The sequence below is a fragment of the Balaenoptera borealis genome (assembly GCF_965194805.1).
Source record: "Balaenoptera borealis genome assembly, chromosome: 4".
Lineage (NCBI taxonomy): Eukaryota > Metazoa > Chordata > Mammalia > Artiodactyla > Balaenopteridae > Balaenoptera > Balaenoptera borealis.
Window position 1 is genome coordinate 84,476,622 of NC_138861.1, and position 24,106 is coordinate 84,500,727.

Genomic DNA, 24,106 nt, shown 5'->3' on the forward strand with positions numbered 1-24,106 from the left:
TGGAGCTAATGGATGTCAGGAGTTTATTTTGATGAGCTCTCTTCCAGGTCCTGGTCCTCCCATGCTGGTCCTCCCTCCACTCCTCTGCAGTAAGACATGGGTCGGTTGTCTAGTAGGTCATTCACCACTAAATAACTATTGCAACCAATACCGCCACCCTTCAGGGAAGGACAGTTTGCAACTAATTACTTCCCAGGAAAATACCCAAACATAATTTTGCTCATTATTAAAATTTTCCAATGATAGATTTATCTTCCCCATTAAGTAATACATTATTCTCCTACAAAACACATAGCGCACTAGAATTACTAGGCACTGCTTATATTAAATTGCTGCTTAATAAATTAAAACTCCTATGGTTATGAATAAACTAGGTCATCTGCACGTTTTGTAAATTAGTAGTTTCTTGCAGTTATTCTCTCTTGGTCAAAGCCTAAAAGAAGGGGAGAGGAAAAATGATTATCATTATTATTTTATTGTTTTCAAGCCAACTACTGCTCTCTGCACTGTAGTTTAAAATAAGCCACTCAGTCTAATATGGTAGAATCAATGTTGAGTATCCATCAATTAGGATGAATTTTAAAGGCTATGGTCTGTAAAGTTTTAAAGTCATATTAGAAGCTAAAACCTACTGGATGAATAACCAACCTCAGGTCGTATTTGAAGATTCTTGAAGCAACAGGCACTGTCCAAAGTGATTTTAATTACTGGGTGAAATATTTTTCCTTGTTACAACTTTTGGGTGTGTTGAGAGGCTTTTCTTTCTGATTTTAGGATAAGTCAACTTCTCTGACATCTTTTCAATTTGAGATGATTAATAGAGATTTTCTATAGTCATATCCAAAATGGTTGACACTATTAAAGAATCAGCTACAAGGACTCCTCAGAGTACCAAATCCTTACTTACAGAATTGCATAATGCAAACAGATGGATGCACTTTTGTGTTTTTCGTTTTCGTTTTTACATTTCCCCACCCGCTCAAAGGTTCACGATCAGCAACCAAGCCACATTAAGACAATTGCTCCACCTTCTGGCAAAACTATGGAATTGTTTGAACCCATGTCTCACCCAACCATGTTTCTTGAAGAGTGAACATACAGGTGTACACTGCCTCCTGATGCTCGTTTTTCTATAGCTATATCTCAGTTATTTCTATTGAGATAATTTCCCCCCTCAGATCTATACACAGATGTTCTTTACACACATTCCTCTTTGTTGTCAGTTACCTCAGGAATCTTTTTCTTTCCTGAGCGATTCCCACCTGCCCTTCCACATAACTTTCTCCACCTTCTCTCTCTTTTTCTCCACCTCGTGGCAAAAAACAAAACAAAACAAAAAAACCAAACAACGTTATCCTGTCTAATATATGTAAGAATATTGTTGGTAGTAATAAGGAAAACAAAAGTCCAACATTGGAATTGTAGATAACACAATAAGGAATCAGTGTCACCAGGCGCTTTGCACTAAGTTTCTTTCAGAATCTCTACAATAAATCCTAGGCTTACCTGCTTCTAAGTATGCCATTTAAAGTTATATTTATTTCACGTTCAGTATTTCTTCCTGTTGGCTCATTAATTTTAAAATGAATAATTTCTTCTCTATTTATTCCCCAATATATGGTAGCTCAGCTACATTAAACAGGTTAACATTATTTCTATGTGTGCTGTAGGTTACAGAGAACTAACTTTTTAGTCACAGCATTCTGGAAGTTAAAGACATCTATTGAAAAAATTAGTTTTTCTTATTTATTTATTTATCTATTTATATTGAGACACAACTGACATATAACATTGTGTAAGTTTAAGGTGTACAACGTGTTGATTTGATACATTTATACATTGCAATATGACTACCATCAGAGTTCTAGCTAACACCTCTATCATGTCACATAATTATCATTTCTTTTTTGTGGTGGGAACAATTAAGGTCTAAACTCTTAGCAACTTTGAAGTTTATAATACAGTATTGTTGACTATAATGACTATGCTGTGCATTAGATCTCCAGGACTTTTTAATCTACTGGTTGCAGGTTTAGTTTGTCTTTTGGAGATACTTCTTCACAATTCCCCTGGCCTCAACTACCATGGTTAAGTATTTGTATTTTAAAAAATTAAGTTGTGCTTAAGCAATTATCAAAGTAGTAATTATTCATAAGGAAAAGGCAAAACAAAACGAATAAAATAAAAAATGAAAGTCCCATCCCTTGTACCCTTCTCCATCTCTCATCAGAAATAGTCAAGAGTTTGAAGTATTCCCTTTAGAAATTTTTTTTCTATGCCGCCACAAGCATACTTTTCTTTTTTTTTTATTTTTATGTATTTATTATTATTTTTTTTTTAATTATTTATTTATCTTTGGCTGCATTGGGTCCCAGCTGCTGTGCATGGGCCCTCTCCAGCTGCGGCGAGCAGGGGCTACTCCTCGTCACGGTGCACGGGCCTCTCACTGTGGTGGCCTCTCCCGTTGCGGAGCACGGGATCCAGGCGCGCGGGGTCAGTAGTTGTGGCTTGCGGGTTCAGCAGTTGTGGCTCGCGGGCTCAGCAGTTGTGGCTCGCGGGCTCAGCAGTTGTGGCGCACGGGCTCAGCTGCTCCACGGCACGTGGGATCTTCCCAGACCAGGGCTCGAACCCGTGTCCCTGCATTGGCAGGCAGATTCCCAACCACTGTGCCACCAGGGAAGCCCAAGCATACTTTTCTTTTTTGCAGAGAGGGAATCTATCTATCTCTTATCTATCTATCCATCAATTATCTATCTATCTATCTAGTAACTTTTTTTTCTACTCCTTATGGCCATCTTTTGGTGTATAGATACAATGAAAAAATTTGAAATCTTTCCTTCCTGTTAACTACTTAAACAATTATTTCTGCTAAAAAAAATAGAAGATACATATGCTACCAGTCCCTCTGAGATCAGAAAGCGGGAGGGTGGATGAAAGGAAAGTTTGTTTACCTCTGCATGCAAGAATTCACTTGTCTAGAGCAGAAGAATCAGAAGAAATAATTTTCATTCATGGTTCAAAGAATACTGTGAAATTGGAAGGTAGTTTCCACTAAACTTTAAAGGAGTAACGTCTTCTTTTAAAAAGTACTTCCTTTTAACAGAAACAGACTCACAGACATAGAGAACAGACTTGTGGTTGCCAAGGGGGAGGGGGTCTGGGAGAGGAATGAATTGGGCGTTTGGGATTAGCGGATGCGAACTATTATATATAGAATGGGTTAAAAAGAAGGTTCTACTGTATAGCACAGGGAACTATATTCAATATCCTGTGATAAACCATAATGGAAAAGAATATGAAAAAGAATATATATATATATATATATATATGTATATATATATATATATATATATATATGTATGTATAACTGAATCACTTTGCTGTATGGTAGAAATTAACACAGCATTGTAGATCAACTATATGTCAATAAAATAAAATTTTAAAAAGTACTTCCTTTTTTTAATGAACATAGTCAAACATGATTAGAAACTAAGTTATAAATGCACATTTTCATGTGTACTGTGACTTATCCTTCTGCATCCTCAGAATGTATTTTCACACTTTGCAAGCCCACATGCTTGTACTTCTCTTAGAGAAAGACCAAAGTAGAGGTCATAGTTTATGTCCCTAAGCCAAACACCCATAGCCACATAACCAAAATGTAAACTCTCCTTATTTCCCTCAAATGCTGATTCTGACCTACAAATAATACTTAAGCTTTCTTTCTGTTAGTGTGATCTTGCAGATTCCTATTCAATCAGCTCAAACAGGTAAGCTCGTGTAGTGCTACTACCCCACAAGGAAGGTGAGTTTCTTGTAACCAATCACAATTTTTAAAAAAATGCACTTCCTCATTCATCTTTATAAACTGAGCTGCCACTGCTGAGAGCCAGTTTCTTACCACTTTTGGTTTTGAAGTCTCCTTGATCATAGTTTGTTTCTTGCACAGTAAAATATTCATATCAAGTAGAGCTCTCCAGATTTTATTTTGACACCTCTTTATATTAAATGTTATCTCATTCATGGGGTCTAGAAACAATTGAGACTATAGATAACTAAAGTTAGCTATACAGTCTTTTTTATGCATAAATGACAAAGACAAATGCATTTTTCTTTTCTTTTTTTTAGACCTCGTTGGAAGCCAAGAAAATACAACGTTAAAGAAAAACTGCACAGCTGTGACTGAGTTTATTTTCCTGGGACTGACGGAGGGAGCTGAGTTGTGACCTGACATCTTTGTTGTATTCTTAGTCATGTACCTTATTACAGAAACCGACAATGTGAGCATGATTTTGTTAATCAGAAGTGACTCATAACACCAATGTTCTTCTTCCTCAGTCACCCCGCCTTTGTAGATCTCTGTTATACCACCGAGGTCACTCCTAAGATGCTGGCTCATTTCTTACCCAAGAGAAAAACCATTTCCGTCATTGGCTGCTTTTTACAATTCCACTTTTTCATTGTCCTGGTAATCACAAATTATTATATGCTTACAGTGATGATTTATTACCACTGCATGGCCATCTGCAAGCCCTTGTTATATGGTAACAAAGGGTCCAGATGTGCCTGCCTCTCCCTGGTTGGTCTTCCATATCTATCTATCTATCTATCTATCTATCTATCTATCTATCTATCTATCTATCTATCTATCATCTATCTATCTATATATATATATAGAGAGAGAGAGAGCCAGCTTTGCAAATAGTCTGCACAGAGCATCCTGATGCTTCATCTGTCTTTCTGTGACCCAGTGAGATCAACCACTTTTACTGTGCGGACCCACCTTTCTTAGTCTTCTCCTGTTCAGATACTTATATCAAAGAAATTGCCATGTTTGTGGAACCGCACTGTCTTTTGAAACTTGAATATATTTTACAGGGCATTAAACAAAAACGTTGGAATTTTAAGCTTTTAACTCAAGTTTCTTCTTTGAAGATGTGTAACAAAGGCAGCAGAAGGGATTATATTGTCATTGGCAATAATTCCTAGCTGCAACGATGAAGAATTTGTCCTGTGAAAAGTTTCTCTGCATTGTGTGCTCCTATGACTTGGACATTACTGTTTCTCTAACTTAGATTGATTTTCGCCAGAGGGAGAGCAAAACTATAATTTGAAGGCATCTTTTACTCTCTACATTAATGTTTTTTAAAATAATTGATTCTTTCCCGTCATTAGGGTTTTGAAATGGTGCCTACAGGACAATGTGATATTTATCCACCACCCTAAAATACTTCCTTGGACTGATTTTCTCCAGGCCTCTTTCCTTTTCATTTACTGAATATCGAAATTCTTCCTCCCTGGTGAAGGGGGTGGTTCCACCCTCAGTTGGTACTAAGTGATCATTTCTTCTTGTTGGAAGCAGAATATTCTTTCTTGTTCATCACTACCTCACCTTGTATTAGTTTTATATTCTTGGTTAGTTAAGTCATAAGGAGGAGAGCTGGTTTAAAAAGGAGCTTTTTGGTCAGTGGCAATCCAACATTCCCAGGACTACCCTCTGAAAAACCGAGAAGAGGGGTTTTCATGGAACCTTTAGTCCCTCCCACTTAGCCTCTTCCTTTTGACAAAAAGTTACCCTGAAATCTGGAAAATTGCTCCTTTTTGGCTACTTTCTCCAATAATTAGTGTATTTTTAATAATACCACCATCTTGCAATGCCAAGCAACCAATGAATGTTAAAGGGAAATAATCATCTTGTAATTCAGACTGGTAGGAAACAGTCATTTCTATATACTTGTCATAAGAGAATACAATGCAATTAAAGGTTCTGGCTTAGACTAGAGCCTCCACACAGCCACTGTCTCCACTGATTCATGTTTTTGACTGTCTGAAAAGGCAAAGTCAGAGAGATGGACCATACACTCATCCAAATTGACTTTTACCATGATGGACGACATCTTACAGATGTTTTATATTTTTGATGGGTGTTATTATATAGACTGAGAGAAGTAATTATTGAAAGCCAAGGTCCTTAGGTCTAGAAGAGTTATTAGGGATTATTTCAGAATGGGTTTAGGCACATTTAAACAGGCAGTAGGTGCTTAAGCCTGTCAATAAACATCTTTTTGGAGGACTCATTATGGTGAGCTCCTTAGGATACAAAGATAATTTTGTTACTATATCCAAGACACTTTTCAGTCCTCACCCTACTTGATCTTTGTGGCAAAGACAGTATTACGTATTCACTGGGTTCTATTTTATTTTCTTCTTCTTGGATGCACAGGAGGCCTGCTTTTTCTAGTCTCCCCTGTAGTTTGAAACCTACTTTTGGCCAAAACCTCTGCAGGAAAGTGATGTGTGTCATTTCTGTGCCAAGACACAGAAGAGCGTGTGTGAGCCCTCCATGTTCTCTCTTACTCTATTTTGAGGACTTATCTTCAGGTGACAGAGACTCGGGATGGAACCAGCCTGGACCCTTGGGTCACTCTTCGGGGTGGGCTTCCTCCGAGTCCTGCAGCAGATTGAGTGTGAGAAGGAAATAAATGTGTAGTGTAAAGCCACTGTGGTTTGGAGGGTTAGTTTGTTATTGAAACATCACCTAGCTTATTCTGACTGACACACTCTTTGGAGGCATTTGATGCCCCCAACCTTACTTGGATTATGCCACTCAAAGCTCTCCTGATTTTCCTGCTACTCCTTTGACTTCACCATCTCAGACTGCCTTTAAGGTTCTTCTTCCCAGTCTCAGTCTTTAAATGTTGGCGTTTCTTGGTTTTCTAACCTGGGCTCTCCTCCTCTCAATGTATGCAGTCTTCCTGTCTCAATTACCATACGATGAGGACTCTCAAAGTTATATCTCTAGCCCAGTCTTCCCTCCTAAGTTATAGATCCCTATACATATCTACCAACCTACTGGGTGTCTTATATGCATCTCAAGCTCAATCTACCCAAAATTTAACTTAAAAGTTCTCCTTCCCTCAAAGCTGTTCCTCCTCCAGTTTTTCTATCCTCAGTGAATGGTATCACCATATGTTGTAGCTGTTTACCAAAGACGGCCCTGATGAACCATACCTTCCCATATTCATACTTGTATTTAGACTCTCCCACATTGAATCTGCGTGGCTCTGTGACCCATTTTAACCAGTAGAATGTGGCAGAAGTGAGACATGGCAATGGCAGCTTCCACCTTTGCATTTTTGGGAGCCTTGAGCTACCACCTAAGATGTCCAGCTACTCTTCTGGAGGGTCCCTATGAAGACAGAGAGGCCCTGAGTCTACATGGAAAGAAGGGAGAGGCCCAACTCTCCTAACATTCCAGATGAGCCAGTTTCCCAGCCACCTGCACCAAGGCCCCAGACATGTGATTAAAGCCACCTTGGATGTTCTAGCCCCAGCTGCCCTCTGACTGAGAACACGTGAGAGAGCACAAGCAACAGCAGTAGAAGGACTGCCCAGCTGAGCACCGTCAACTGACAGAATTATGAGAAATAAGAAAGCAGTCGTTTGTTTAGCCATTAAATGTTAAGTGGTTTGATGATGGCCATTCCGACCGGTGTGAGGTGATACCTCATTCTGGTTTTGATTTGCATTTCTCTAATGATTAGTGACGTTGAGCATCCTTTCATGTGTTTGTTAGCAATCTGTATATCTTCTTTGGAGAAATGTCCATTTAGGTCTTCTGCCCATTTTTGGATTGGGTTGTTTGTTTTTTTGATATTGAGCTGCATGAGCTGCTGGTAAACTTTGGAGATTAATCCTTTGTCAGTTGCTTCATTTGCAAATATTTTCTACCATTCTGAGGGTTGTCTTTTCATCTTGTTTATGGTTTCCTTTGCTGTGCAAAAGCTTTTAAGTTTCATTAGGTCCCATTTGTTTATTTTTGTTTTTATTTCCATTTCTCTAGGAGGTGGGTCGAAAAGGATCTTGCTGTGATTTATGTCATAGAGTGTTCTGCCCATGTTTTCTTCTAAGAGTTTTATAGTGTCTGGCCTAACATTTAGGTCTTTAATCCATTTTGAGTTTATTTTTGTGTATGGTGTTATAGAGTGTTCTAATTTGATTCTTTTACATGTACCTGTCCAGTTTTCCCAGCACCACTTATTGAAGAGGCTGTCATTTCTGCATGGTATATTCTTGCCTCCTTTATCAAAAATAAGGTGATCATATGTGCGTGGATTTATCTCTGGGATTTCTACCCTGTTCCATTGATCTATATTTCTGTTTTTGTGCCAGTACCATACTGTCTTGATTACAGTAGCTTTGTAGTATAGTCTGAAGTCTGGGAGCCTGATTCCTCCAGCTCCATTTTTCTTTCTCAAGATTGCTTTGGTTATTCGGGGTCTTTTGTGTTTCCATACAAATTGTGAAATTTTTTGTTCTTTTGCAGCTCTATTTACAATAGCCAGGACATGGAAGCAACCTAAGTGTCCATTGACAGATGAATGGATAAAGAAGATGTGGCACATATATACAATGGAATATTACTCAGCCATAAAAAGAAATGAAATTGAGTTATTTGTAGTGAGGTGGATGGCCCTAGAGACTGTCATACAGAGTGAAGTAAGAAAGAAAAAAACAAATACCATATACTAACACATATATATGCAATCTAAAAAAAAAAAAGGTTCTGAAGAACCTCGGGGCAGGACAGGAATAAAGATGCAGACATAGAGAATGGACTTGAGGACAGGGGGAGGGGGAAGGGTAAGCTGGGATGAAGTGAGAGAGTGGCATGGACACATATACACCACCAAATGTAAAATGGATAGCTAGTGAGAAGCAGCCGCATAGCACAGAGAGATCAGCTTGGTGCTTTGTGTCCACCTAGAGGGGTGGGATAGGGAGGGTGGGGGGGAGACGCAAGAGGGAGGAGATATGGGGATATATGTATATGTATAGCTGATTCACTTTGCTATAAAGCAGAAACTAACACACCATTGTAAAGCAATTATGCTCCAATAAAGATGTTTAAAAAAATGTTAAGTGGTTTGGAATACAGCAGTGTAGATAACTGAAACACTGGATCCCCAGAAACCTGGAGATGATCTTGCATTTCTCTCCCTCATCCTCCACATCTAGTTCCCAGCCTCTTTGCTTATACCTCCTAAATATTTTTTGAGTAGTACTCTTTTTTCCATATGCCATTTTCCAGTCCAGATTACTATCATCCTTTTACTATTAGATTCCTCCTGTAGCAAGAGGGATCATTTAAATGCAAATTTGGTTATGATCTTGGCCAGCCACCTAAACCCCTCCATGGATCCCTGCTGTTTTTAGGATAAAATTCAATCTTCTTGACATTGCTTCCAAATCTGTGCAGGCTCTGGTCCTTGCCTATTTTATAGACTTATGCAACTCTACATTTCAATCATCCTAGATTTGTTTCAATTTCTCCAGGGTGCCACTGTTGTCTCTTGACTCCCTGCTTTTTTATTTGTTCTTCTTTCTACCTAAAATTCTTTCTCCTGTGGTCATCCCTTCTCTTTCTCCTTTTTCAAATTTCTACTCATCCTTCGGGTCTCAGTTTAAATATAATTTCCTCCTGGAAAACTTCTCTGATCCTCCAATCCTGGATTAGTTATCCTTGCCAAGTGTTACTGTGCAATTCATTAATTCTTTCATTCATCAAATTTTTAGTGAGCTTATATTATGAGTCAGACACTGTCACCCTTCCCCTATAATAACCTCATCATACCCCTCTGTAATTATTTGTTTGCCTAGCTTTGTCCCTAGCCTGTAGGCTCTTCAAGGAAAAGGACCATGTTTATGTCATTTCACTTTGTATCTCCAGTGTTTAGCACATAATACTCAATACATATGTAATGAATGGATGAAACTAAACTTAGTCTTTATAGGTGGTATAACCAATGGAAGGAAATCATTATTCACTAGATACTCAGTTCTGATTAACATACAACTTAGCATTTTAGTAAATATTTGGCAAGAGAAAAAAGTTCATGGTTTATTGGAGACAAAGCACAATTTTCGATGACAAATTATGATCAAAATTCAAGTCCAGTTTGATTTTCTGAAATCATAGTTATCCACAAATTGGAGGGCCATAGTAGAAATCATTTAGCATTAAGCCAGCAGCTTTGATTCTGAACAGTTGCAAACATCAGGCTGAATAGGAAAGCTAACCCCCAGAAGTCACTACATCATTTATTTCACAGAGAGTTGCTAGTAGTGTCTGAGTACTCTGAAAACAGCTTGAATATATTTGCTTCAAAGAGACATGGTGCTAGGAATATCCTCATCTATTCTGGAAGGCCTATTATGCCTCAAAGATGAGTGGTTTCCAGGGTGCTCAGACCTTATAATTGTGGTCACCCCCAGCAATGACTGTCCCTGGTTGACTGCCATAGGAAGCCTGGAAAATGCTAGGTAGATCAGTTTCCTTAAATAGCTTATCATCTTCAAAGGTCTTCAAATAACTGCCTCTGGCTCTTGGTCCCATTTTAGGGAAATTTCTGCAAGAAACTTGGAGTAGCCACCAAAGGATATAGAGGCACACAAACAGGCAAAGTCCCGCTATCTTGGAATACTTATTGGTGATCACCCTCAGTCATTCTTGTTAGTATCACTGTCTCTGGTCAAAGAGGTCCTTGCGTTCATTACAAAGCCCTTCTACTTTTAGCCTAATTTCAGTAGTCCTTTTGAATATTAGGCATTTATGCGAAGCCACCTCAAGTCCTTTCTGAAAGTATGTTGAATGCAAATAAACATTTCATGTATCAGTTGTTTATTGAATTAAGATGCAGGCTATATTCCAAAGAGTGGTTTCTCTGGGTGCTGGAAATATGTTTGAGCTTTATTTTTTTAAGGTTTCTGATATTTTTTTGCATTGAGAATATTATTTTGCAATAAGAAGTGACAGTATAATAATTAATAGGCCACAGAGGTAGAAGAGAACTTAATAATTATTTTGTCTAAGCCTGTCATTATACACCTGAGGAAGATGCCACTCACAGAAGACGTGATTTACTTGATTCCTGATGAGATATGCAAACATTAGCCACTAGTGAGATTTTGTTCAGTATTTTCAATTAAATGTCAATGATAGCTCTATCCGCAAGAATAGAGGAGAACTTTGGCTTTCTGGACATACTGTTTTATCTTTTTCCTCCACCCCAAACATGACAAATTGGCTCATCACTAAAGATAAACATGTCTGGCATCAGTATTTGAACTTGGAGTATTCATGGTTCTATTGGAGCATTTGAATAAAAGTGTTTGAATGACTCCCTATATTAAAAATTAAAACTTTTGAGTTACATAATTGCTATTAATTTAAAGCATGCTGGTGCTAGCAACGGTGGGCAGGTAAGGTTATTTTGAGGTTTTCTTCTTTTTAAGCACTTCCGATCTAATTTTAAAACTTTTTGGGTCTTACAGGATTTTCTCTTATATAGCAGAGAATGTGTAGCTGTGATTATCCACTTAGCCCAGATCCATTCTATGGTTTAAAAAAAATGTTATTTGCTAACACATACCAGACTTCACACAGGCAAAAGGTAAACGCACAGGTCCAGTAACAAGATTTGCTGTGTTAAATGCAATTGGGTCTCAAATTTTAAGCAGTTAAATGTCTTAATTTGTCCTTTTCTTCCTACCATAATATAATGAGGATAAACTCTGACACACAGCAGCTCTGCAAAGAGAAGATTTCTCCTTGTTCATTGTTTGTCAAACCAATCTTCTCTCCTGAAATTTGATTTCCCAAGTGCCTTACAGTCTTTAAGCCAGGTGGCTGCAGTGAGTTCTCTTGGAACGTTCATAATCATCTGAAATAAAAGCACACCCTAGAAGCCAGAAACACTTAAGACAATCAAATGGGGTTAGTCACCAAGTAGAAGTAACTCTTTGAACCTCATGCTAACTCTGCCCTTTAGCCTACCCACCGACTCCAGCCCAGGTTGCTGAAGGGAATCACCTTGGCTCTGAAATAAATAGTACGAATATCCTCTGGATTAAGTACTTATGTGTCCTCTTATACACACAATTCATTTTTCTGGTGCTTGGTTCAAATACAGTCAGCTGGAAGTTTGCCTTGTGGCTTAAAGAAGGAAAACTGTAGTGTGCTTTCCAAAGGACCCTGTCTATAGAGGCCCCTCAACCCCAGGCTTCAAGATTTGAAAAATATTGTAATCTTTTTCCATAGCAATCAGTCTTCCATCTAGGAAAGGCCAACTGATGAGGTGATATGGCTTTTAGAAAATCAAAGAAATACAGTGTTAAATTTGTGGGGGAAAAGCATGGATTTGGATTTGACTGTACCTGGACACTTCTTGTTTGTTTATTTGTTTGCTTTTTAACAGAACTGTGCTGGGACACGTATGTTTCCTTTTACTTGGTTAACCTGAGCAGTAACTGGACTTCATCGTGTATGTAGGCCCCTTATAAACAGGAGAGCTGCTGAACCCTGTGAATTAAGCCAACTTTCTAGAATTTTTATGAGATGATAGTAACTGCATTTACTTAAAAAAGAGATATAAAACTTCTTCTACCTGTTTTTTTTCCCCCAAATGGGAAAGTCAGGAGATTGGTGTTGAAGAAGAGTAAATAAGAAGAAAGGCAAATCAATGATATTAAAATCAGGGAAGTTGTTACTAGGAAAAACTATGGAACCTATTAAATTTTGACCTTAAAATAAGCATCATAATAATTTTTTAAACCCCAAGTACTACCAGGGATAGAACTATAGGCACCTATGCTCATTTCAATGTGATTTTATTGCTATGTCACGGCCTAATATGTCTGCCTGTGTTAGGAAGCTTTCCATTCCAAGGGACAGAAAAATCAACTCACACTGGATTAAATAATAAAGGAGGAACTTCCCTAGTGGTCTAGTGGTTAAGAATCTGCCTTCCAATGCAGAGTACGTGGGTTCGAGCCCTGATTGGAGAACTAACCACATGCCGCGGGGCAACTAAGCCCACACGCCACAACTACTGAGCCTGCGCTCCTCAACTAGAGAGCCTGCGTGCCACAAACTACAGAGCCCACACGATCTGGACCCCCGCACCACAACTAGAGAGAAGCCTGCGCACCACAAAGAAGATCCCGCTTGCGGCAACTGAGACCCTACGCAGCCAAATAAATAAATAAATTTTAAAAAATAAATAAAGGAATTTACAGGTATTATGAAAATGCAGTGGTGTGAGTTCCAGAACTGGTTAGTCTAGAGCTCAGTAATGTCACTGTGGACTCTGTTTCTTCTGTTTTTATTTTTTCTCTACATCTGCCGTCTACAGTGTGGGCTGCACCCGGAGGCTGGGCCCTTTGATGTTAGAAGAGAGCTGTCAGTATAATTAGGTCCACATGCTTCCTCTTTTTTATCCAGAGAAAGATAGAGTCTTTCCTTAGCTATCTAACAAAAATTCTGAGATTCCTGTTGATTGGACCTTTAATTGGTTTAAACCTAGGTCACTTTAACCAATATCTATGGTGAAGGGGTGGGATTATCCTGATGGATTATAACAGTAAGACTTTACCCCTGAAGCTGATGGAGGGGTTCATCCCACCTAAAAACATGACTGCTGTAGAACTGATGTTGGGAAGGTGACAGATTTTCTATTATATATACTCTGGGGAACAGTGAATTCAAGGTTCCCCATCCTTGAATTGTTTTATGATAGGCAGTAAAGGATACAATAGTAAATTTAAAGCTATCAGAAATCTTGGTGTTTTTACTGAGTCCCATTTCTGAGAGCTATTAGAGAAAGTAAGATTGTGAGGTTGCTCCTAAGAGTCTTCTCACTTATGTTACTCATGCTTTCCTTCTATGAATCACATAGAAATATACTCATCACATACTGGTTCAAGTCAAAGAGTCAGAGAATTCTTCAGTTCTACACCAAAGGATGAAGATCAATGACACTGAAGCTGGGAACTACCACAAATGTTTTACCCAAACTACAAAAATATTGTATTAAATGATTCATTAAAGCAAAAGATATTTCCTTACCTTATTTTTTTTTTCCTTTTTTACAAAGATAAACTAAGAAGTTAGACAAGGGCATGTTTATCCCATTCAAAAGATTACCCAAACAGAAGAAACGATGGTATATGTTGCATTCTCTTGAATCACCAAACAATATCATCTTTGGGTCCAGAAGGGAATCTGGTTTAGCTGGTCAAATGGACAACCAATATCAGAATTTACAAGCGTCCTTTTACCAGCTTTCTGAAAGGCAGTACATTCTTAGTCTATCAGAATAGATTGTCTGATATGCTTTTTCTTTTTCTTTTTTTTTTAATTAGGGTATAGTTTTTTACAATGTTGTGTTAGTTTCTACGGTACAGAGAAGTGAAGTAGAGTTCCTTGTGCTATACAGCAGTGATATGCTTTTTCAATACTGGGACTTCCCCGGCAGTCCAGTGGTTGGGATTCCACATCTCCACTGCAGGGGGCACAGGTTCGATCCCTGGTCAGGGACCTAGGATCCCACATGTTGTGTGGCATGGTGAAAAAAACAAAACAAAACAAAACAGAAAACCACAAAAGGTCAATGCTAACTCATGTTAGTTGCCTAGTCTCCTGAATTCAGCTTAAGGTGTTTATACACTTTCTAAGATTTCAGCAGCCCTCTGGAATCTTTGCTCGTGGTGCAATGTTTGAGATCTTTGGATACTAGTTTTAGAGCTTTCCCTCCTGAGTGCTGGGAGAAGGTAGGAGAGAGAAAGACATGTTAGATATGGACATTATACTTTCCTTTAATATTCAGTCTCTTGACACCCTACAAAAGTTTTATTGGTCCTGCCCTGAGAAATGAGTACCTCAACCATATTCTTGACAGGGTTCCTAATGACAGCATTACTTTCCATTAGAAATTTCTTAGGAGAAAACCTTGAATAAAGAGTGCTAATGAATTCCAGCCATTCCCACAGCTGCCTTGGTCCTTACCTCTCACGAGCCTCCACTTCCTACTTTCATAGTTCCAGATGTTTCCCATTTGGTTTTAATGTTGCCATTCTTGTAGTTGGGCATCACAAAATTTAAAATGGTCTGATTAGGGCTTCCCTGGTGGTGCAGCGGTTGAGAATCTGCCTGCCAATGCAGGGGACACGGGTTCGAGCCCTGGTCTGGGAAGATCCCACATGCCGTGGAGCAACTAAGCCCGTGAGCCACAACTACTGAGCCTGCGCGTCTGGAGCCTGTGCTCTGCAACGGGAGAGGCCCGCGCACCGCGATGAAGAGTGGCCCCCGCTCGCTGCAACTGGAGAAAGCCCTCGCACAGAAACGAAGACCCAACACAGCCATAAATAAATAAATTAATTAATTAAAAAAAAAAAATGGTCTGATTAAAAAAAAAAAGTCTGTATATTATCAAGATACTTGTGTGATTTCCCAAATGTATTAATTGTTCAATCAGTACTTTCCAAAGTGCCAGAGAATGTTGAGAAGAGTGTGGAATAGTTTCTTGATGAAATATATTTAGGAAAATGTGGGTTTAACAAATTCAAATGGACTACTGCAGAATTGTTCAGGCCTTTAATATGCATTCTTTACCTCCAAGAAAAAGGATATCTGGTGCTTTCTACTCATGTTTGACCATGGAATCCTTTTCCTGAAGAACATTTCATATAACACATCTGAGGAACACACTTTGCAAAATGCTCATTTATGTCAAGTTACCATGTTTTCTGGGAGTCTGTTATCTGCTTACCTTTTGTTGGCTTTTGTTATTAGATGTTCCTAGGATTCTATTCCATGACAAAATCCAGTAAGGAAAGCTTTGCCATTATTTTTCAAGGAGAAGTAGGATGGGAAAAGGCCCAAAATCTATTTTCTCAAGGAGAACAGATCTGATTCAAAATCAGGAGCCTCTGATTCATCTTAATTGTTGTATTTCTGAGGGCAGAGGACATTTGCCATTAACTTCTAACAGGATCCTTTTTCCTATCTCAAAGTACATTCTGCTATGTAAATACAAGGTCATACTAAACTTGGAAAGTGCCAACGCAATGGTTTTAGGCAACTGACGTAAGTTTTATGGAAACATTTTTTGCAACCCACTTTTAAGGATAGGGTGAATTCTCCACATGTAAACTGCAAATGGGGATGAGGATCTGGTGTCAGCTACAAGTTCATGTTCAGATCTGAGTATGCCCCAGGGGAACAGAACTCTAATTATCTGAGTTAAGGGGCTGCAGCTGAAAAGCTCACAGGCCACTCCCAGAGCAGCAATATGGTCACACGGTGGTGGCCAGGCTTTGCCAAGACTCAATATCCAGATGAATTCTCTCTTTATTCAAGCCTAGACTACATTTCATTGTAGAATTTTGGTATTCAAATAAATTCTAATAAACTCTTATCTGGTGTGGATGGCTTTCTTTCTATATTTTCTACTGTTCTTATTTTTTCATATTATAAAAGCAATAATAGATGAACAGTGTTGGCAAAACACACAAAAGTGTGCAGATAGGATAAAAATCATTCATAATCCCACAAATCAAAACTAACTGCCATTGATATTCTGGTTTATCTATTTCAATATTTTATTTCTTTTTGAGTTGTTACATAGTTCCTTTGCAGGATGCTTTGAGACTATTTCTGAACTCTTTGTGGCCCTAATGCCATATGCTGGAATTTATTTTGGGGGCAGACTCTCTTTTCTCAGAAGAGCTGCACTGGTGAGACTGTCTAGCTATAGAGATACAAGTTCAGCAAGAGTTGTTTTTTTTTTCCTACTGTAGTTCTGAATATCCGTAGAGTAATTCCACTCCTACAACTTGTACTGTATTCCTACTAACACATGGTAATCCCAGTACTAATGGAAACTGCTAACATTTTCTATATGTTAGAATATGTCCTGTTTTAAATGCAGTATCCTATTTAGTCCTTACGATAACACTATGTGTTACATTCTATTATTATCCCCGTTGTGCAGGTGAGGAAACCAAGGCACGGAGAGGATAAACAACGTGCCCAAAGTCACAAGTATTAAGTGGTGGAGCTGGGGTTTGAACATTGCACCTCCAGAGTCTGTCTTCCTTCTTCAGACTGAGATGTTAACTGAGGTAAAGGCTGCCTTCACTGTGGGCTGAGTGTAGCCCTGAGAAATCATCGTGATATTAGCTGGCTTGATTCTGATTCCTCTAGCATGTTGGAATACAATGGTGCACTCCAAGGGGCAGGGGTGGTGTGTGAGGGGAGGAGAGAGTGAGAGAATATGAAAAGGCAAAGTCTAGTTGAGAGGAATGTGTCTCTGAACACAGCAGCAGGCCAGAGGCCGGGAGCTAGGGAGGAAGGAAGACATGGTTCCCTGTGAACAGGCGTGGCCAATGGATTTTAAGTGCAACGGTACATGAATTCCAATTTAACGTTTTTCTTTCTTGCCTCGTAATTTGGATGTGCTATTGTCAACTTTATTAAACTTATTTAAGTTTATTAAACCACAGAAGTCCTCTCTTAGCTGGTCTCTGAAGAATAAAGGAGTGATGGCTTGTACTCATGTTTGGGGCTTAAGTATAGAAGGAATGATGAAACGGGCAAAAGTGACAGAAGCAGCAGCCTGGGGCAGTAGTCAAGCATGGAAAGTGGAAAACAAAAACCAGGACATGCTGAAGATCACCATAAATAACTGCAGAGAGGACCAGACTTCTTATAGTCCTGTGGGATGGGGCATGGATTTATATTTGGATATTATGGGGAAGCTCAATCCTGTAGGCCTTGAAAACTGGGGACACTTGAGTGACATATACAATACAAAGCGTATGTTATATAATATATTTTACTTATAAAACTTGAATCATATTTAATTTGATACATGGCTTTTTATGTACCACTTTATTGTGGGTATTTTAATAATTTAAATTAAAAATTTTGAAAATGCTATTTTTCAATGGCAGAAATGTCATTATAAGGAAGTACCATAATATTCACAACTATTTCCCTATTGTTAGAAATCTAGGATGTTTTCCAATTTTTTTGCCTATATAAATAGCAGTGTGAGATTAAGAATGCCCATTATCATCACTTACTAGACATCCTAACAATAAAATAAGACATGAAAAAATGAGGACATAATTGGAAGGAGACGAACTTTTTTTTGTAGATGATGATTACACAGAAAATCAAAGAGAAATGATAAACAATGTATTTATTAGAACTAATAAGAGTGTCCAGCAAAGTTGCTGTGCCCAAAATTAACATTAAAAAAAATCAGTAGTATTCTTGTATACTAACAATACCAATTAGAAAATTATAGTCTGTAAGTTCAATTTTGATTAAAATCCCAACAGGCATTTTACAGCTATTCCTAAAGTTCATATGGAAGGGTAAAGGTCCAAAATATGGCCAAGACAATTTTGAGAAAGGAAGAAATTTGCCCTTCCAGATATCAAGGCTTGATATATAGTAATTAAAACAATGTGATACTGGTATAGGGATAGACAAATAGATCAAAGAGATGGAATAATTGCCCAGAAACAGACTCTCAGATATTGCAGGACAGTCTCTCACAGAAGTGATGTTACAAATCAGCAGGAAAAGGATGAGGTATTTAATAAGTGGATCTGGGGAAATAGACTATCCAAAGGGGAAAAAAAAACATTCGATCTGTAGTTCACTTGATAAAGATCTAAATGTGAATTTCAAAACTTTAAAAAATTTTAAGAGAGTATGTAGCAGAATACCTTTATAGAATTGGAGTAGGGAAGGATTTCTTAAATGAGACTACAGAAGCACAAAATTTACACAGATGTTCATATACTTACTATGTTAAAATTTAAAATTGTTGAAAGACAAAATAAAGTTTACAAGACAAACCACAGATTGAGAAGAAACATTTGCAATGTGTGTGACTGATAAAGGATTTAGGATCTAGAATACTTACAGAATCCTTAAAAAGCAATAAAAACAAAAGAAAAGAAATTCAACAAAGAAATTTGTGAAGGAAATGAACAGGTAATTCAGGGAAGTGAAACTGGACTGTCCAATAAAGATATGAAAATAAGCCCAGCTTCATCAGTAGTCAGGAGGATGCAAATGAAGGCAATGAAATACCATTTCCTTTCCACCAGAGAGGTAAAAATGAACAAGCCTGACTTAGCAAGTTTTGGGTGTGATGGGGGAAATAGGATCTTCCACACACTGTTGTCAGGCTACTTGGAACAATCACCTTTGAAAGCAGTTTGGCAATATCTGGTAAGGCTGAAGGTACTCATAACAAAACAGAACTTATGAGTGGATGATAAAAAATAAAAAGGCAATCAAGTTGATACTTCCGGTGTGCCCTCCCTGACAGCATTCCCCTCCTTCAACCACAAATCCTGAATTTTGTTTATATTATTTCTTTGCTTTGCTTTGCTCTTTTACCACATATTACGGTACCCACAGAGACTATAATGCTTAGTTTTCTACTGCCTTTGGACTTCATATCAATGGGTATCATACTGCATGTAATCTCTGGTGTCTTGCTATTTTAACCTAATGTTATGTTTTCCGAGATTCATCCAAGTGTATGTGTGCACTCCGTGCCTCACTCATTTTTCACTGCTAAAACAGAGCACTGTAATTTATATAAAGCAGCGCTGTGAGGGACATCCTTGAACCTGTCCCATGGACATCTGTGAGAGTTTCTTGAGCTTCTCTAGAGTTTAGGCTAAGGTGTTTATGTTCTAGAAGTAGAAATTGCTACATCAAGGGGTATGAGCTTCATCAGCTTCACTAGATAACGCACAGTTGTTTACCAATATACATTCTCATCAGCAATGTGTGAGTTCCCATTCTCCACATCCTCACTGACGCTTGATATCATCAAAGTTTAAGTTTTTATCAATCTCACAGGTATACGATGGCGTTTCATAATGTTTTTAATTTGCATTTCATTCCTAATAAAATTTAATATATATATATTTTTTGTTATTCATGTTTTCTGTGAAGTGCCTTTTCATGTCTTTTGTCCATTTTTCTATTGACCTGTTCTTATTGATATTTTGCAGTTCTTTATATAGTTTGTATGCTAATTCTTTGTTGGATGTATGTGTGACAGATAACTTCTCTTGGTTTGTAGCTTTTTAAAAAACTTTTTTTGCGATATAGAACTTTTTAAATTCTTAATATAATTGAGGACTTTCTATTATTTTGCGGATAGAGATAGCCTTATCTTACTTTTAAAATTTGCATTTCTTTGATCACAAGTAAGGCTGAACTTTTTTTCATGTTTATTGGCCATTTATATTTGTTTTTTGTCAGCTTTTTTATGTCCTTTTGCTCATTTTCTATTGATTTGTAAAGGACTTCATATGTGAAGGATATTAACCCTTTGTCATATTTGTTGGGAATATTTCCCCTAGTTTCTTATTACTTTTAAATTTTGCTTAAAATTCTCTTTATTGAGTATGTTTTTAAGCATATTTAAATCCTAATTCTTCCTTTTCCTGTTTGTGTTTGTTTTTCACACTTGACAAAAATTAACTCATCTGGAATTAATTTTGTGATGAAGAGATGACATTAATCAACTGTCCCTCCTTTATCCACTGATTTGTGTTATCATTATTAAGCACTAACTTTTTTTTTTAAATTATTATTAATTAATTAATTTATTTATTTATTTTTGGCTGTGTTGGGTCTTCGTTTCTGTGCGAGGGCTTTCTCTAGTTGTGGCGAGCGGGGGCCACTCCTCATTGCGGTGCGCGGGCCTCTCACTATCGTGGCCTCTCCTGTTGCGGAGCACAGGCTCTAGACGCGCAGGCTCAGCAGTTGTGGCTCATGGGCCTAGTTGCTCCGTGGCATGTGGGATCCTCCCAGACCAGGGCTCGAACCCGCGTCCCCTGCATCAGCAGGCAGACTCTCAACCACTGCGCCACCAGGGAAGCCCAGCACTAACATTTTTATGTTTACTTGGGTCTGTTTCTGGGCCATATACTTTGTTGTGTTAATTATAGTTAGTTTATCCATTCTTGCCCAAGATACCTACTTTGTTTATTGTTCTCTTTCTAGTAAAGTATACCATTTGGTAGGGCAAATTCCTTTGTTCTTTTCAAACTTTCTTGGATCATCTCAGAATAGGCGTTCTCCATTTCTCTAATCAAATATTTCACTTGTTTCCCAGAGTGTTAGCATATAAACAAGACGCAGCTTCTCAATTTTCAAAGTGTTAGAAAACGAGAAATACTTTCATCACAACTTTTCATGAATTCAGGAGGAACTGTTGAATGTTCCAAGGTCAGAGCTTGGGACAGTAATTAATGCTGTACCATTGAGAGTGAGGGTGTAACACTTGACACGATGTTTGACAGGGGCTTCCTATAGTTATACTTCAGTCACTTTCAGCCAAGGTATTTTCTTTTCTTCTTCTTTTTTTTTTGCCCGTGCCCCACGCACGGCTTGCAGGAATCTTAATTCCCCGGCCAGGGATCGAACCCGGGCCCACAGCAATGAAAGTGCCACATTCTAACCACTGGACTGTCGGGGAACTCCCCAGCCAAGGTATTTTCTAAACCAACAGGGCCTGTTTGATTATTCTCTCTCTCCTTGATGGACAATGAAGAAAACAGGCTTTCATGGACAATGTCATTATTTCTGCTGCAAAAATGAAATGAAACGCCTTGATTCCTGTATGAATGAATTCGTTTGCGGTGAAATGATACTGTACTATAGGAATCAATGAGCTGGACCCTCAGTGTCTTCTCCCCAACAGAGTGGTTCGAGAGAGGCCTTTCCTTTGTTCAGGCCTTGGCTGTTGAGTTTGAGAAAGTGGAGGACCAGTTTAACAACACAAAAGTTGGGTTATCTATCAGGCAGAACTGGTATTCCCCAGTTCTGGAGAGCAGACTTGGGGTTGGGCGGGGGAGGCTTTGCAGGCGGTGTGTGTCGGGAGAGAGGTCCCTGCGGCTCTGGTCAGAGGTATGGATGGTGTGAAGACACTCCTCGGCCTCCTCTCCAGCAAACACCGAAGTGTCCCAGGTCACACCAAAGGGGTAAAAATCGGATACTAAGTAAGTCTATTGGAGTATTTTGTAAGTGTAAGTTTACTATAAAAAGAGTGTTCTAGTCTCCGTTTGAGTGCAGATTAAATCCTGCGAAGTCCAGCTATGCTCAGGGGTCCTCCTAGTTGGTCTCATGTGGGGTCCCAGACACGAGGACCAGGCACAGCTGAATATGAGCTTCACCTAATCCCTCCTGCCTGGAGCCAGTTGAAATACACAATTACGTAAAATCTTACACTCATTCAGAATAAGTCACTGATTCCTCTTCTACCTCTATTCCTCATCTATAAAATGCGGAGGCATACATTTATCTTCTCACATGCCAGAAATGCTTTTTGACAAATAAAACAATGCTTGCAAAAGTACAGTTGATAAAATGGTGCTAAACAAGTTCAGAAAAAATTCTGCCTTGTATATTTACACACTTTTCTGTCCTTTTGAGTCATTCAGAAGAAAGAAGGAAGGGGAAAGGCATGGTTCTGCGAAATGCTGAACATGGGTGTTTGTAAAAGAGCAATTTTTGATGACAATACACAAATAAGGCTGAAAAGTGGCATGAATTGTAGCGATACCACCTGTTGATTAATGGCTTTATCAGCTTCTTTCTCTGAATGACCCAAGACACTCCAAAAGCAAAACTTTGGATGGCAAATCTCAACGTATTTGTCAAATGAAAGGACTCACAGCAAGTTAGTAGCAGCTGATAGAAAAGAGATTTAGTTATAGGTTGTGGCCTGAGAACAAAATTGGACTTGTGGGTATATTTTGTGGAGCCTCACAATTTTGGTTGGCACTGCGCTGGAAAATGCTTTGAATTGTCAATATTTAAAAAGCTAGGGATTTCGTATGAAAACAATTGGTTGGAGCTGGGTAGCTGCCTCCTTCTTTAGACAGGACTGCTTTTTTTTTTTTTTTTCCTTTGCTGTGCACCAGTGCCAATGTTCATTATTATTATTTAAATTTTTATTGAACTATAGTTGATTTACAGTATTGTGTTAATTTCTGCTGTACAGCAAATTGACTCAGTTATACATATATATTCTTTTCCATTACGGTTTATCACAGGATACTGAATATAGTTCCCTGTGCTATCCAGTAGGACCTTGTTGTTTATCCATCCTATATATACTAGTTTGCATCTGCTAATCCCAAACTCCCAATCCTTCCCTCTCCCACCCCTCCTCCCCCTTGGCAACCACAAGTCTGTTCTCTATGTCTGTGAATCTGTTTCTGTTTCATAGATATGTTCATTTGTTAGACAAAAGTTTTTTTCAGTTTGCCATAGTCTATACCACTCTCTTAATACTGTCCTCTTCTGGTTCTCATTTACAATACCTAGCTGGTCCCTCCAGTCATTTGAGTTTGTAACCCCTGACCTAGATAATGCCAAAGGATGGGGAGAGATCCTTTGTGGTCCAGATTCAGACCTTAAAAAGGAGTCCTTAGGTCTTGAAGAAAGTCAATGGAAAAAAAGCTAGTTCAACATTACCCCAGGTAAAATGTTCTTCTTTTAATAAAGACATTCTTCATAGATCACGTGTTAGAATAACAATCTTTTCTTTGTTTTGAAATGCATTGTAGTTGAATAAACTTTCACTTAAATAACAATGGATATATTAAACTACTCCAATAGTTGCTAAAATTCTCTTACAAATGGCAAAGAATTCACTTTTATATGGAAACAGCAGCAACTACTAACTGCATACCAAACTTTGCAAAAAAGAAGCAGAATACAACTTGCAGTAGCAATTAGAATATTGCGTCTTAAAATGATGGAAACTTTCAAGGAATTTGATTGCTATTGGGACCGCCTACAAATTTGAGACACAGTGCCAGGCAAGATACATGTGTATTTTGCTGATACAGTATCAGCAGGATGCCACCTTTTCAAAGGATATTCCCAGATTCAACAGTGGAGAGAAAGGTCCTCAGTGAACAGTCTGTATGTATACAGTGAGAGGGAGCATTGGGTCAGCACTGGAAAAAGTGGCAGAATACAGCGGCTTTAAAGGGTTTGACACAGTTTTCTCTAGCCAGTACTGGAAGTAAACCATCATTTGGTTGTTTTAGACAATTTCCTCTGGTATTTGCATGGTCTCTCCTGGTTATTGTGAGTCTCATCTCAAGGAGTTTGAATCCTTCAGTGGCAGGCAATTCCTTGGTGACTCCTACAATCAGCTGGTAAGTTTGATTTGCCTTAAATAGCTGACCTCAAGATGCATCAATATAC

At 38.4% G+C, this 24,106-nt stretch overlaps 1 protein-coding gene across 1 annotated transcript; it reads left to right on the forward strand.

Annotated features, from left to right (window-relative positions):
- Positions 1–424: 424 nt before the first annotated feature.
- Positions 425–4,989, forward strand: LOC309628488 (olfactory receptor 5M5-like; the record flags this gene model as incomplete). Its single annotated transcript, XM_082391593.1, has 2 exons — positions 425–4,579; positions 4,756–4,989. Exons 1-2 carry the CDS (start codon positions 4,322–4,324, stop codon positions 4,987–4,989), a joined length of 492 nt encoding a protein of 163 aa, XP_082247719.1. The 5' UTR covers positions 425–4,321.
- Between the last annotated feature and the right edge of the window lie 19,117 nt (positions 4,990–24,106).